This window comes from Pleurodeles waltl, chromosome 1_1 (assembly GCF_031143425.1).
Source record: "Pleurodeles waltl isolate 20211129_DDA chromosome 1_1, aPleWal1.hap1.20221129, whole genome shotgun sequence".
NCBI classification, from domain to species: domain Eukaryota; kingdom Metazoa; phylum Chordata; class Amphibia; order Caudata; family Salamandridae; genus Pleurodeles; species Pleurodeles waltl.
Window position 1 is genome coordinate 625,299,453 of NC_090436.1, and position 16,558 is coordinate 625,316,010.

At 40.0% G+C, this 16,558-nt stretch overlaps 1 protein-coding gene across 2 annotated transcripts in view; it reads left to right on the forward strand.

The window, feature by feature from the left end:
• PGGT1B (protein geranylgeranyltransferase type I subunit beta) overlaps window positions 1–15,802 on the forward strand; it is a 239,403-nt gene extending 223,601 nt beyond the window's left edge. For both annotated transcript variants that reach the window (XM_069226500.1, XM_069226501.1), the window contains 2 exons: window positions 6,135–6,243; window positions 13,726–15,802. In XM_069226500.1, coding sequence (XP_069082601.1) covers window positions 6,135–6,243; window positions 13,726–13,907 — 291 coding nt within the window. In that variant the 3' untranslated portion in view covers window positions 13,908–15,802. The remainder of the gene's footprint in view (window positions 1–6,134; window positions 6,244–13,725) is intronic.
• Window positions 15,803–16,558: the final 756 nt, after the last annotated feature.

Consider the following 16,558-nt stretch of genomic DNA (forward strand, 5'->3'; position numbering starts at 1 on the left):
CCATTGCAATGTAAGTGCCAGGCCCTCCACCCTCCCAGCTCAGGAAGACCCATTCAGTATGCAGATGAGTGCAGGTGTGACTGAGTATCCTCTATTTGTGGTTGTGTGGGTGAAATGCACAAAGGAGCTGTCAACTAGCCCAGCCAGACGTGGAGTAGAGACAGGCTGTAAGACACAGACGGATTTTAAGTGCAGAGAAATGCTCACTTTCTAAATGTGGCATTTCTAAAATAGTAATATAAATTCCAACCTCATCAATAATCAGGATTTTCTATTACCATTCTGGCCATACTAAACATGACTTGGTTACCCCTTTCTGATCATAATCTACCACTCAAACAGTATATAAGGGTAGCCCTAAAGCTATCCTATGAATGGAGCAGGTCTCACAGTAGTCGAAAACGAATTTAGGAGTTTTCCATTACCAGGACACATAAACCACACATGTACTTGTCCTGCCTTTTAACTACATAGCACCCTGACCTATGGGTTACCTAGGGCCTACATTAGGGGTGACTTATATGTAGAAAAAGGGGAGTTTAGAGCTTGGCAAGTGCTTTTAAATGCCAAGTCGAAGTGTCAGTGAAACTGCACACACAGGACTTGCAATGCCAGGGGATACTCATGCGGGTGGCACAACCAGTGCTGCAGGCTCACTAGTAGCAGTCAATTTACAGGCCCCGGGCACATGTAGCGCACTTTACTAGGGACTTACAAGTAAATCAAATATGCCAATTGGGAATTAACCAACGTTACCATGTTTAAGGGAGAGAGCATAGGCATTGTAGCACAGGTTAGCAGTGGTAAAGTGTGCAGAGTCCTAAAACCAGCAAAAACAGTGTCAGAAAAGTGGAAGGAGGCAGGCGCAAAAAGTTGGGTGATGACCACCCTAAGGTTGTCAGGACTAACAAAAAGGTTCTTATAAAGTGGTGTTTTCAGCCAAGTATTTTGTACAGTCAATTTGGGTGATTGGATTTACTTTTTTAAAACCATAAAAGAGAGTATGTATAAAATATTACCTCAAAATGCATGTTATCTTTGTAAAAATATCTCTAAAATTGGTGCTCCGGATAACACACTAGGGCGGAGATATACTACTGTTTATGCATTCAGAGAAAATACCCATGACAGGCAACTAGGATTTACAGGTACGTAAACTTTCCATTTTGTTTCACTGTTGTGATGTGGCAGTTTGGAGTGGTTAGATTTGTTTTCAAGGTTATGAGTTTGAATAGCTTCATCAATAATTAGGAACTCTGTCTTATCTTGATATATTTTCTGAAGTTGCTTATATTCCGTGTACTAATACATCGTTATGTTTTGTCTTGCCCTTTATTTTAATAAGGCATGCTGAGCGCAGGGTAAAAGGAATGGGTTTGATGCTACTGAGTCCAAACCACTGAACAGTATGTAGTTGTCTTTCTGCACAGACTATTTGTCCCTGGCAACATCTACCTAATGTACCTGCTATGCAGATAACATGATGTTTAAACATAAGCGACCAACATGATCGCACAGTCAGTAGATTGTGCCTTTTTTGTGGTGATGCCATTCTAGTGCATCACAACCCGTGAAATAAATGCAAACATTCTTGCCTAATGTAAAAAGTATTTATAGAAAACATTATTTTAAAATGTGAATAAATTCAAGAGTTCCTCATATATGTGAATGCCATAATGTACCCACATATACCGCTTATATACAAATAACCAGGAAATTGAAGTCACACTTTGTACCTTTGGATTGTTGGTTTCAATTAGGAGTGCTTTTGTCCTTAATTAAAGAAATTGATGAACAACTTGGCTCTAACCACAATTGATCTCCCCTCTCCTACCGTGCTGTAACCACTGGAACAGTATTTGTTGTAATCAGTTTTACACACGGATACATCATGACATACAAACATATCGACAACTCTCAAATTTATGTACCTAATAACGTACCTTGTAAATGCTGTTTCAAAGGGTACAGCAGGGTGGAAGAGTGGATACCTACTTTTTGGATAGAGCCAAATTATTTGTAAATTCTTGATGCTAAGGAGTTAAGTGCTCCCCATTGAGAGCTAAAAGTCAGCAACAGCCGTTAGATAAAAATGTGTAGCGTCTGTGCTATTTCTGGCTATTTATTCACCCTGCTACCAGTCCACAAAAAGGTTCCAGAAAGATTTAGAATTGTTATGTTAGCAAAAATGTTCCTTCTAATGAGGACTGCTCCAGGATGTCCAGAACCCCTTAATACTTGAGGCAAATTGGCCCAAATCCTCTATTAAACTGTAGTTACAATTTAGACAGACATCTCTGGCATCTACTTTGAGATAACAGTTAAACACAAAAAATTGAGGGAAGCAACAGGTTTCAGAGAACTCTGCCTAACAGCAAAGTACCACACTAACCTTTGAATGGGTGATGCACAGTATTATTTCTAGATTTCTGGAGACTTTTTTTGTTTTCTTTTCTGTCTTTGGGTGTTTGTGCATATTTAGATGGGTAATGCTGAATACATTTTTTCCTACTTTATGTGTACTTCTTCACAAAGTAAAGCTATTCACTCGTCACTATTTTTTTGTTGTCTGAGATGGGCAACATTCTGATCCGTGCTGCTGACCAGTTGGTTTTAACAGGAGAGGGGACAGATGCTGTACCTGTGCTATTGCTCTTCAGAGATGACCTAGAAATACAAATCTGTGACACAACACACACTGATGCAACCTCCTACTAGTATGTGTGACGCCGTCGGGGATGCCATGATGCGACCTTCTACTGGTACGTGCCAGTAGGAGATCACATCAGGGGGTTCCAGACGGCATGCCATTACTGCCATTAGACTCCAATTGACTCTTGCCTAGTTGAGGATTTGATGTCAGCTTGACATCATCTTTGATTATTCTGCCAGTTATGGGCTGACTGTAGGCCTCTCCCCATGGTCATGTTCCTCCTATGAACACTTGGTGATAGAAACCAAGTTTCTATCACTTTTCTAAGGAGTTTGAAGTGGTTTTTACTGAGACCTCTCAAGTACCAGTAACATGTTTGGAAGCGGCCTTTCCCCGTGGCATAATCCCTACCTCCATTTGAATTTAGGTAAATTACAGAATTATTGGATTAATTGACAGAATTATTGGATTAGAGGTGACTTTCCTGAAGAAGGTGCGACATCGCTGAAATACGCGCAGAGGCAAAGAATTTAGGCCTCACCTGTTGTCACATTAGAGAGAAAAAAGAATCTAAAGGCTGGAAAATACTAACTATCTTACATAACATAAGGAGAACTTTGTCAATGTGTAGAAAATATTGCATTTTTGTTAATATTTGTCAACATTTTATGAAGCATAAATTGAAGCTGCAATACAATAGTAAATTATGCTACAAAGTATTATGGCCTTGACACATATGAGATTTATATGTCTTAAACATTCTATCTGACATTTTAAGTAGAGCTGAAGGTGTGTAAAGAGTGAAGTTGAATGAAGGTGCATGTAGCATAAATGCTGTATGTTGATGTGAGTATGTTTTTTATCAAAATTATTGTACATTATTGCGTGTTGTGATTATGTTGTGTTAAAATATTGATGATCACAAAATACCAATAAAGATATGCAAGTGAATTTAATCTGTCTGAGCCATATATAGTGATATAGTATATTGTTTTTTTAATATATATTGTTTCCGGGGTCATTTGAACACTGGTTCCTTTGAAATATTACACCTTTGCCATGAAGTACCCCTGTCGGCCCCAGAGGTTTTTGGAAGTCCAAAAATGATCTTAGTGGCAGCCTTTCAGGGTTTGTGGAGAAGCTTCTTTGGGTCATTTTAATACTTCCAGCCCCTCGGGGACAGCACTAAGGGCCATAACTCACTCCAGCAGAGGCCACCATCAAGGTCCCGTCCAGGTCCAGTTAGTAATGATCAACTGGTCATTGCAGGAAAAAGGCAACTTGTAGCTTGTTGTGTTCCTGTAGCCACACAGGATGTCAGCCAACTCACCCATGGAGCCACTTATTTTGTCCTGGGTGCAAGGTGTAAGAGGGAATAGGTCCAGTCCTTCAGGGTTCCTCTCACGTCACATACAGCAGGTCCAGTCCTATTCTGATCGATCATGTTTAGAAAGTTTATGGATGGCGTGAGCTAGTGCATGGGGGGGCTGACTTGTGACTCCTCCCTAGCCAATGGGGTAAAAGTTGTTAGGTACAACCAGGCCCATTTATTAAGCAGTTCCTGTTTGCTATACTGCAAACAATCTTACAGTGCCCTTCAGCCCTAAAATCCAAGATGGGGAAACCCTCTCTCCCTTGTGCAGAGCTCTGGTTTCCACCCAGTGATGTGGCCAGGAAATTGAGGGGCCTCTTCCCCTGCATCTACTCCATACTAGTTCTACGGTAACTTCCCTCCTACTGGGTTCAGACCAGTCTGGCTAATGTAGGACTTGCTGGGCAAAGGCCTTTCGTTCTTCAAATCTCTCCTTACACTAAACTATGAATGAGCATGCCCTACTGCTATGCCTTTCAAGTTAATGAAGTTCCTGTGTACACCGCAACTTCCTGGACTGATGGAGATCAAATGCACCACATCCAGCCACTCTTATCACCAGGCTTAAACCACTATTCTCCTATGGGACCAGTTTTCACACCTCATGAAGGTCAAGCACTTGCTGGGCAGCTGTTTGCAGGCTTATGCAAATTAGCCACCGAAAACATAAGGCATTTAAAAGGTAACTTTCTAAAAGTTACTGCCCCTAAATATTTATTAAAATGAAACTTCACCAATGAATTGGACTTTTAATAAATATGAAATAGTCTTTAAATGACCATTTTCATTGTTTCTTGTCTAAAGTTACAGGTTAAAGTTTATAATCTGCTAATGTGTACTTTTTTACGATCCAGCTAATACCCTGCCAGTGAAAGTAGCTTTTGGGGACTAGTCACTGGAGGGTCATGCCAACTTTAATTTCACAGATCTTGTACTTTTAAATACAGACACACTACCTTATGGGCAACAAAGTGTTTGTAGGGGTGACTTATTAATTTTTCTGCCTGTCAAAAATAGTTATCTTGACAGATTGAAAGCAGGGCTTTAGGCTGCTGCAGTCAGGAAAGCCATATTTTACAAGCCAACACTGGGTATAGCACCATAGGTGTTGCAGTCCATAGGTAGCATTTAACTTCTAGGTCCTGTGTGTATTTCCTAGGCCATATATTATAGCCTTATAGATGGGTCAAGTATGTCATTCAGGAGTAGGCCAATTTAACAATGTTTGGAGAGGGGCCACATACACTACTCCGGTTTAGCAGTGGTGAGGTACACAGAATTAAAAGACAAGCAAACATAGGATCCAGAAAAAGGAGAGAAATCTGCAATGACAATGCAGAGAAGTCAGATTTACTACATGTAGCATTGCCATTGTTCCCCCTGATTTTTAGTTTTATAAAGTGCCTGGTGCTGACATTAGATATCTCTGCATTACCTTCCTGGGAGCATGCCACACCAGTCGAGACTCTCTGCGCTCTGTAGGGGTGGGTGTGGCGTGGGGGGTGTGGGGGGTGGGAGGGATAGGGGAGGAGGAAGGGGAATCATTTAATAAAAAGAAAAAAGTAAAAAGAAAAACTTTCCTGCTCCACCGCCGCTGTGCCGCTCCTCTTTCCCTCATCACTGCAGGCACAGGCCCCCAGCCTGCCCTGCGGCTAATACTGACACTGCTCAGAGCAGCATTAGGATTGACTGGGACCGCAGGCAGACTTGAAGCCTTGGCTTTTTCTCTCCAGCTCTGCAACACAGTGCCGGGCTGGAGAGAGTACAGTGCACTCATCCCTGTCATCCCACATGGCCCTGCCCCTTTCACACGAAATGATAATAAACATAGTTTATGGTTTATTATCCTTTTGTCGTAAAAGGTTTGCAGCTTCTGGTGGTGGCGGGGGGGGGTGATGCTCCTCCGCCATAGCCCCTGTGCTACACTATCATTTGAATCATACCAATGTGTATCATGTTGTCCTTACATTATGATCTGTCTGTTTCCTTAAGTTTATATTTCACAATTTTTATGACATGTTTTGTGATTAAAATGATAACATAAACAGGTTGCTGTCTGTGCAATACTATTGTTAATATCTGCTTCATCTAGTATTTTTTCTTTTTCAGCTTTTGAATATTTTTAAATATATAAACATGGAAAAAAATCGAAATTACATCATGTCTACTCAGGATCGTCTTGTTGGTGGGTTTGCCAAATGGCCAGATAGCCATCCAGGTAAAGCTGATGCGTGTCTTACATTCGGTGATGTAATTTGTGAGTGTGCTTTAATATGTCATCATGTTTTACATTATAAACATTTTGATTTGCTGTTTGAGGGAGAAAATCCCTAAGTGCAGTTCTAGGATAATACATATCTGCATCAGAACATCATTATATGCCCTTGTTGCACAAGACATGTTGCTTTTGCCCAGTGAGCTAGGTGATTGAGCAGAAGGTTTCCTTTTAACACATAACCACTTCATTTTAAATATTTGATAAGATTATTTTGCTAATAGACCGCTACTTTGAAGAATAAAAGCAATTACGGTTGCTGAGTTATGCAATATACACAATAAGAAGAAAAGCAATGTGAGCTGAATGAAGCCACTGTTATGGCTGCCTGTAGCCAATTGCTCGTCTCTGCGGACTGACTTACCATGCCATAGTACTAGCCTGGGGCTTCTGGCACCTGCTTTAAATACCAGCAGAGAAGCTGGCTCTATTCCCAATTCTGCTTTTTGATCGAGGTTACTTCTGCTGAGTAAAAAAAATGCATAGGTTATTGTTCAATAAACACTGCGTATTTCTTGTTTGAATCTCTGTATTGGTTTTGTCAGAGTGATGATGAAGCGGTCAAACAGTAAGACAAATCACAGTTACAAATGCAGTGCAACATATTAGTTGCCGAGCTGCATTTTGGAATACAGAGTATTTTTTACTCCAGTAGATAGCACTGAGATCAGGAACCCTCATATCATCTTATAAGTGTCCTGTTGGGTGGAACGCCACATTGTAGGAGAAAGAGTGTAATACAAGCGTAGTGATCCTGCTATGGGACCATCTACATATTTATCAAGGAGTAGGCAAACAGTTCAATTTTTATGAAAAAATATGACAATCAAAGAAACAAAGAAGACCTCTCCCGTTCCCCACACGCAACATATTCAATCCAGAGGACATATCACTTCACCAGTCCATATACAAATTTAGGGACCTGGAATAACGTGAACTGGGGGAAGGGCAGACCTCCGTGAATATCATATCATTAATTAGTCATGTTACCAATTGCTATTTCGTCTCCATCTTCCAGTGGGTCTGCTCGAGCATCAGCTTCTTGTTGTGTGTTAGCCTGGAAATCGGTCACTGTGACATCCCAGTTAGTGGCTATAAGATAATTGTGCAGCCCTAGGCAATCCTCCCTGTGCAACACAACGCTTTCCGCCTGTGCCCATGTAAGGAGAGATTGCATCCAAGCCACTAGTATTAGGGGTTCAGGCGATTCCCACTGCCAGGTAATGAGGTGTTCGGCTGTCAGCAGTCCCAGGTGGAGAAAGAGGGAGGTAACTCTACACTTCTTGTCCTGTGGTAGCGACCCAAGAGGCATATTTCCAATTTGTGCAGCTCTGGACGCCCTGTGCAGGTAGACAATCAATCATAGCATTTGTATAGCTTAGCACTGTCACCCCTAAAGGTATCTGGGCGCAATTGAGACTTGACACCTCTCAAGTAGTGTTGGAGAGATAGCCAGGCCCATGACCTGTGGAGCAGGTCTGCATCAATCAGGTGACAGCGAGGGCAAGCAGCATCTGTATGGTGGAAGTAACGGTTTATTTTGGCAGGGGTGAGGTAGACTCTGTATGTTATAAAATAGGATGAGGCGAAATAGGGCATTGTTCATTATATACAGTTGTATATAAACATATGTTTATTCACCGCTACCATACGCAAGGCTGTGCTAAAACTTAGAGAGAAGACCTGAGAAAACATAACAACAATGCAAAACGGAACTGAGCTCGTCACAGGGTACAATTTTCATGCAGATCATTATAGTGTGTGCCTTGATGAAAACTCTCTGTTGCTTCATATTTGAGCCTACACCAGAGTATCCTGTTTAGAAATCAGACTCCAGGAGCAGCTAACATTGATTGGTTGATGCTTGCTGACAATCCTTCATCCTTAAACAAGAACAAAAATGCTGGCAATTACCTTTTAGTATATATAGCGAAATACTAGAGCATCTTGCTGCTTCAAAGTGACAGCCCCAAACTACAACTCACTTTAAAATAGCAATAGGTCATTGTTTTTCTTTTAGAAGCAATTTTCTAGCTAGACTCGGTGAACTTTACTCCAAAAATTGTTGTTGGAGCATTTTTTGCCGTCTTGAGGCACATGTAAGTTTTTTTCAAGAGTGTGGAGGGTAAGCAAATTTGCACTCTGGTTAAGTTTCATTGAGCTGTTTATTCTGTTACTATGTCAGCTTTGATAAAGGATCCTTCTGAGGTCAGAAAAGACAAAGGAACCTCCTACTCACACTCCAATCATTCCTAGTCCTGAAGGTGAAGGAATTTATTAAAACTTCATCAGAGGAACTCTACACCAAGGGAGAAACTGTCTGAGAAGAGACTGAAATAACAGCCCACGCTCGAGCTTAGGGAAATATGCTTCCCTGTCTCTATGTTCAGTTCTTTCTAAAATAGGATAATTTGGTGACATAACAGCATTTGTTGAAGCAGCGAACATGGATGAAGAGAAGATCAACAATGAGCAACTATGCCCCTAATGGCCTTAACCACTGTCAATAGCTCTATTCCTAAGTGTTTGGAAAGTTTGAAAAAAACAGTGTTTTTGTCACAATAGCCTGAAATCATTGAAATCAAAGCAGGAGAAGTACTATTGGACTCTCAATTCTTAACGAGTACTGCTAAAGCCAGTAGGTTTGGCTCTTTGTTAGTGGAAAAGTTGGGTAGCTTTTTGTATATTTCTTTACATTGGCCTAGAAATAAAATCCTATAACAAAGCAATGTTTGTATCATCGATGAATAGTGTTAGAAAAAGGAGTCAGGTGACATTCGCATTTTGAGTGGTGTACTTGAGCCATACACAGCAAACAATTGAAGTGTTGATAGTTCTGACAAATGGCCAGTATTTCCGTTGAACCTTTAATAAAGCCTATGTGGTCATATGTCTTTACTTTGTGAACAAACAAAAGATGTAAATCCAACATATTATCATGACAGCAAAGTGAAATCAATGAATACACAAGGACAGTTAGCAAATTTCATTGTGTCTTTGTGACAAGATGTGGCAGCCAAACAGCATCTCTTCCTAAACAAACAAAAAACACACAAGCCAGCAATTGAAATTTCACCACAGCAGCAATTAAATATATTCAAGAACATACTCTGATTCAATTACAAACTATACATCATGTAGCATCTTGCATCTGCGCCCTAAAATAAGTATTACCAGATGCCTGATCAGTAAAACCTAATGGGACACTGTAACAATCCGTGAAATGCTGTGGCCTTAATGGGTAACCCATCCAATCAGTGTCAAAACCATAAAAAGACTTAATTACCAAAGCGAGAAGTTTTTTTCTCTCCAAATCTCACACTCTCTCCGTGTGTTTATATTGTACATTTTGAAGAATTGATTAAATGAGGCCTTAAAGACACTTGTGTGAAGCCAGATCTAATGCTTCCAGATCCACTTATGGTTCGGCAGACCAAAATAAAGATTTCTATTTTTATTGATCACTACTCCTCTCCTAGACAGACGGGCAAACATATGGATGCTTTGGGAATGAAAATTGGTGGATCTTCTGCCTCTTTCCTATGGGAAGCAAGTATGACAGACTTACTTGGTCTGTATGACAGATCCTGATGGCATTCTCGAGAGCAGTGAATGGGGCTTCTGCCCAACGGCAAAATACATGCTAATAACAAGTTATACTTGTTGAAAGCTGAAACTACTACTACTCAAGACTACGGCTGTGGTCCTTGAGAAAAAGGAGTACAATAAACCCAGTGCAAAACCATAGTAAAATTGTTTTCTTAGAGTTCAAATACTTTACTGTAGAAGTATCAACACCAGCAATAATAGCCCTAATTTCAGCAAAGACACCAAAGTGGACTGAGGACAGAGGAGGACATTGGCCCTCTGCAGCTCTGATAAACCTCCCAGGAATACCAAATAACAAGTCCATGTGACTGGCAAGTGCAAGCACCTAGATTGGTAAAGCGCCACAAAAGCCATATGATTGTTCAACATTTAAGAACATTTATATACCAACTATGGGGTTCAGAAAGGCTCTCTTTAACACTGCTTCCAGAACCACAAATCAGCCTCTGCACAAACTGGTTCAGGAACAAAACACACTCCTAGACAAGCCAGGTGTAGAGAGAAACCAAACATCAAAGGATCAAATGCATTTGTTCAGCTGCTTTCTTTTTTTTCTTTTTTTTCTTTCCTTTTAAGCAGAGCATGCATATAGAGCAGTTATAGAACACCAGCTACAAACGAACACACCCTTCCTTAAAGTCTATTAACAGGTAATCCATGTTTTCTATAAGGAGGGCTCCAACATCTGTGTCACACCGGATTTCCAGATTTACAAAATGTGCTTCTTGGAAATCATTAGTACACACACTGACATTATTTTCTGCAGACTAGAAAGGCAAAATAGTTTTTTGTAATACGAAGCAATGCCAGATAAAATGATTTTTCCAACTTTCTTCGAAGTACCAAATCTAAGTGTTTAGAAACTTCATTCCAGAGCTTTATTATTTTCCAACATTCTCTTAACAGTCCTAGGTTGAATGACCACTTCAGAAGCAGTCTGATTGAATTCGTAATAGATTAGCCCTCCGTGAAGCTATTCAGCAAAGTCTGAAAACTATCTTCTGTTATACCAGTCTTGCGTTATGATGCAAACAATCGAGTTATAATTTCAAAACAAAAGGTTGTATTCTATCTTTATAGCATTGATCATGTGCTTCCATTACACAACCCTTATAGTACTGGACTTCAAGTTTGTAACTTTCAGCTCATGCAAATCTCTTTGCTTTGTCAAAGACCAGTACAATAATGACGGACAATTGGGGCACATTTACAGCGCAATAAGGCAAAAATGTGTACAAAAAGGTATGCAGAAAGCTTTCCAAAGTTCAGCAAATGACGAGCTGGGGAGCAGGGATGTGAGTGTCCTGAGCAATTGATGTTTGGGAGATGGGGGTGCTGCACGTTGGTGGGATGGGGGCAGGGAGTGGGGAAAATATATTCACATTGATATCCAGAAGCCAAATGAAAATAGTTCCCGGATTTTAGCAATCCCTTAATTAAACGGGAAGTAAAGAAGAACTGCTCTAGGAGCAGGGCAAATGCACAAAAAGAGATGAAATGCAAAAAAGTAAGAAGCATCAAACTAAGAAAGAAATAAAACTATCCAACCATGAGAAAGGGGCTGGCTGAAAGCCCTCTTTATGCATTAGCAATTAACTCAATAGGTATTCCACAACATACAGCTGCAGCTGTTAGTTGGCAAGACTCAAGAATGACCAAAGCCGCCTAAAATAACATGCTAAAATTAGCATTCCTAAAATATGTTTTGAAAAATGAGTCACTGTATTGCTTGGTTACCATACCAACTTCGGTGAACAGACATTCCAAAAAAGTAGCTTATAAAGGACGTTTCTCATAAGTTTCCTGCCACAACTGAAACTATGAGTCACACAGGCTATGGAATAAGATTTATGACTTCAAAATAAGCTGTGGTATTTTTTTGTCAAGTCACTCTGATTTTTTGGAAGGAGTGGAGTGTTTATAAAAGTGTGGTGTTTGATCTAAGGGTTTGGCGTTGTTTGTGATTGTCTGCATTGTCAAAGTTATTTCACGTGTTCTTCATGAATCCCATCTCTAGTGTTTTATGTGTGTTATGGAACGGGTTCTGAAATCATGGTGGTTTTACTGAGATGGTTAAAGGCTGTGGTTGGTGGAGGAGGTGTTGCACTTTTGCTGTATATAGTGGGGTAGTTTTGTCTGTTATTTACTGTACAGCTTCCTTAACTTTCTAGGATGTTTCTTTATTAAAGTTAAGTTTTTATTGTCTGCTTCTTTTCTATCTAACGACTTTTTGTTCCTCTTTCAAATGTACGTCCCTGCCACAAAAGCTACATGAGGTTGATTGGCAAATCTGTTAACTCGCCACATATCAAAATGTAATATTAAGGATGGTCAAGACCTGAAGACTGACTTCTTGGCTTGGTGCCCCTAGTAACACGGTGTGTTTTGAAACATGCCAAACCAAAAAAGTAATTTATTCTGAACATAATTATACCTTCATGTCATGCTTGGTGTAACTCTGATAAGCAGTCTTTGCTGCACTTGTAAAATTCTCATGGGACTTACAATAGGAAATGAATAATCGTAGCTGGGTGGACCAGGTCAGTGCCGAATTTTTCAGCGGCAAAGTTTTTATCTGTTCAAAAAATCAATTTCCTACAACCCACAATTTCAATCATATTTGGTTGTTTTTGTCAACTGTAATAGGCACATTATACAGTATTTATGCAGATGCACAGTGAGATATGCAATTTATTACCATTGGGGAGTGTATGGTGGGGAGGGGCCATGACTCCTGAGTAGTGAAGCATCAGGTAGGTCATAATGCCCCTTATCTCCCTCAACAATATTAACAGGATATAAATCAATGCTGATCTGCATAGATGGTTTATACTGTTTTGTTTTGTCTTGTATAGTAGTAAGAAAGTGAAACGGGATACTGGAAAAACATTCAAAATGAGTGCATGGGTAAAACCATGAAAGTAGCACTTAACCAAGAGCTATCATTTTGTAGTTTTCAGTTTAATCAAAAGATGAGAGTGAAAGAATGAACATTGAGGATTAATCATTTTTGTGAGTAGGCAGTTCTGAGTAGTACTGAAATAGGGAAAGTGGGCAACTGGCACCCTCTTATAACTACAGTGGGGTATGGTTTGTACGTAGTCTACAATATACATTCCATTTACCTAAATTTATTATCTGGTCCGGCGGCAAAACTGCTTTATTTCAAGTTTAGGCTGGGTTTTGTACCAGTTTTATCTGTCCCAAGTGCTTCATTCCTTATTCGGAAAGACCGTCTGGAATCCCAAACAATAATGTTGGGATAAACTGGTGTTTTGTTTTCTCAGCTTTGTAGACATTGGGGACCTGATTCGCAAAGGTAAACGTAGACTTTGTGAAAGATTATGCTTTTTCATTATTCACAAAATGCGCACAAAAGATAGGCCTGTCCTGAGCTCTCCACCGGGACTGCAGAATCCCCGCACTTGTAACCTTACTATTCGGGTAGAGTTTTGTGACTACTGAAAAAGTGTAAATTTTTTGTCTAAGTTTACCTTTGTGAATTAGGCCCGAGGAAACCATTTTTAAATACAATAATTTTGGTAAGGCCTTTGAAGAAGAAAAAAAGTAATGCATTCTTACTTTGTACAGTTCTGATTAAATGACGATCTAACATAAGTTTTACATTGTTTAAGTTTTTTTAAGGAAGGGTTAAGAGTTGGTGTATGCATGTCTATATTGCTTCTTTTTTAGACCCAAGTTAGATTGTTGAGTAATACTCTCTTAGTAAATTATATTATTTTCTCTATTGGGGTATCAGAATACAGGTCGCTTTCAAAATACTCTATATTGACATGTTTTTTAATCCTCTTTCAGATGCCTTGCATGCATACTTTGGTATCTGCGGCCTATCCTTAATGGGCGAACCTGATATCCGTAAAGTTCACCCTGCACTGAATATCAGCATAAGAACGACTAATCGCCTTCGAGAACTCCATCAGATCTGGAATAGCAAAGACTATACATCGCTTTCAGAGAACGCACATATCTCAACATGACGGATCTACAAAGACACTTTGTGATGTAGCATATTTTTAGCTTGAGGGTAGAAGCCATGTATTAACCGAATGTGCTCCTTACACATCCTGCACTCATATGATCAAACCCTTTACTGGCCTCGCTGCTAAGTGGCCCACCTTCAGAGAGTCTTCGAAGGCCACAAAAGCATTTCAATTCTGTCAAAATATCTCAGCTGTTAACTCAAGGGTGTCACAGTTCTGCTGGTAGTTTGTGGAAATTGTCATGCTTCATGTATTTGGTCTTTCCTTCAGCTGCGTTTTGTTTTCTAGTGAATGCATTAATTTCGAAAGAGAAGGAGGATGAAGTTTGTAATGTCTTCAATCCTCAGTTCAGCTGAAAGCGACAGGAATGTCCCGTGCTTCAAAAACCTCCCAAGTGTTTACATATCTCTGAGAACTCTGAGTCCTAGAATGCGTGCTGGGTGCCTGCTCTTCCTGTTCAAACAAGCATAGCAATGCCCACCTGCAGCGCCTGCCATAGATGCAAATACAGTGGTAACTCCATGCGGAAAGCAAGCGTACCTTCTGTGTCTGAGGTAACGTCAGAGTAGGGGTTAGGGTAGCGCTCCCTCTAAATAAGTGAACATTAAGGACCCACTTTATAGAAGCCTATAGTTTTCACACGATAAAACCAATGTGTTGCCTTTGTGAAGATTGATCAGTCGTGCGTTGAGGTAAATATGCCCAAGGCTGAACATTCTGCATGTGGGATAAAAAGCTCATTTCGCCTTCAAACTCGAATCATTGCAAGTTTGTAGTGCATTTATCTTTGCAGTGCTGCCTGTTACGAAAAAAAAGTGAATTCGGCATTCTGTACGATTTCATATCTAGAGGAAATGCAGCAAACTTTATAAACAAAAAACATTTAGGATACACCAAATGCTGTCCATGTTGTATATAAAACAGTAGATTGCTTCTTCTTGAGTTGTAAGGGCGTCGCAGGCATGCCTGTCATAGCCATTTGCAACGTCTACTAGCTACTGCCCTTGTGTTCTTCCGGTTACCCATCTGGCATGCACTGTTACAAAATAATCTGGAAAAGCACTCGGACAAGACGTCAGTGATTAGTGAAATCACTTTTTTCACCATGGGGAAATGAAACATCTTGGGATGACTGGGTTTAGGGCAAATCGTGCATTGGCACAGGAGAGGAGAAAAACTGCACACATCTGGTCAGATTATGTATATTCAGAAGTTCTGTTGTGTGTAATAATAATATCCATGCTCCATTTCCTCTCACAAAAAAACTACAATGAGAGCCACTCAAAAATAGTTTGGTTTGATTGTAATGGCAGTGTAATCTATTAAAAAAATCATAGCTAGATATTAACGTTCGCTCTGAGGGTCAAAAATGTGCACACAAAACGAATGCCAAATCATGTCATGCCATTTAGATTAATGAAGAATATATGTTCTGAAATGCAGAGGAAAGCCTTGAGCCCGATAACAATTTACAAATTGAATACTGACCTCTGGGAAAATGATTTATTCGACAAAGAGTTTTATGTGCTAAACATGTTCTTATCAGAATCCAAGAAACCATTGTGACTACCATGGTATGCCACTGCATCTTACTTCCTACATTCAGGCGGATCATCTCCCTTCTCCAGAAAACTAGACAATCAGAGCAAACGTTTATTGAGACCGTGCTAATGGATACATTCAGAAACCAGTCCTTATACCCCAAGCGCAGATCTCAGTACCTTGTTCAATTGCAACCCTGCATTTTGTAATTTGTTAAACTAATGTAACCATTAAAACATCACTTTCTAGTACTTTTTGTCTAGCGTTCTGATCTCTGTAAGCCTATGCAGCGGGCTGAAGACGGCAGTGCTTTATCTGAGCCATAATAATAAATTCTGAGTAGCAGTCCATTTCTGGCCATTATTCATTTCTCGGTGGAAACGCGGAAATTCAACAGCAAATGTGAATAAACGGTGTATGAAGTATTTAAAATTTCAGCTGTTGTAATACATAAGCAAACCTATTAAAGCAAAGTATGTTGTGTTCCGCTGCTGTTCTGTGTTTTCAACCTGTCCCCCCTATTTCTGAATGGCTGCATTGTGTTCTCCTGTTTTCGTATTCCGCAGAAAAGTGAAGTGTTGGGTTTTTGCTTGCCCTCTTCTAACTTCATTATTGACTAATCTTGTCAAAGAGGTGGCACAAATGTCCAAAGAGATCAAGGAGCATCAACAATTGTTGGACATTGTTTTTAGCAGTGAATGTCACATCTAATGTCCTTGTCGTTAGGTTATCGCGTTATCCTGAGGGATTGCTGAATTCATTTAGTCCAAGAGATGGGTTTTAACATTTGCAAACCCCAGATTGTGGGTGTTTGATTCGCACCACAGAACCTGAATACCCTGCCTTACGGCTCTATTTAAATGCCACTTGAAGGACACAAACCCATGGAGATTAAGTCATCCCCATCAAGCCTTTTCCAGTATGGAACAAAGCGTGATATTGACAATTATTGTTGTACACTTTGAGCTGAAATTGAGGTTTAATGATGCCAGGACAGAGCAGCAGAGATGGAAGTGCTTTTATCTTAGAGCCCATCTGACAGAGAAAAAAGACACTGTGCCAACACAGCTCTCAACAATGCTTCATTGTTGTTCCTTTGTTTCTAG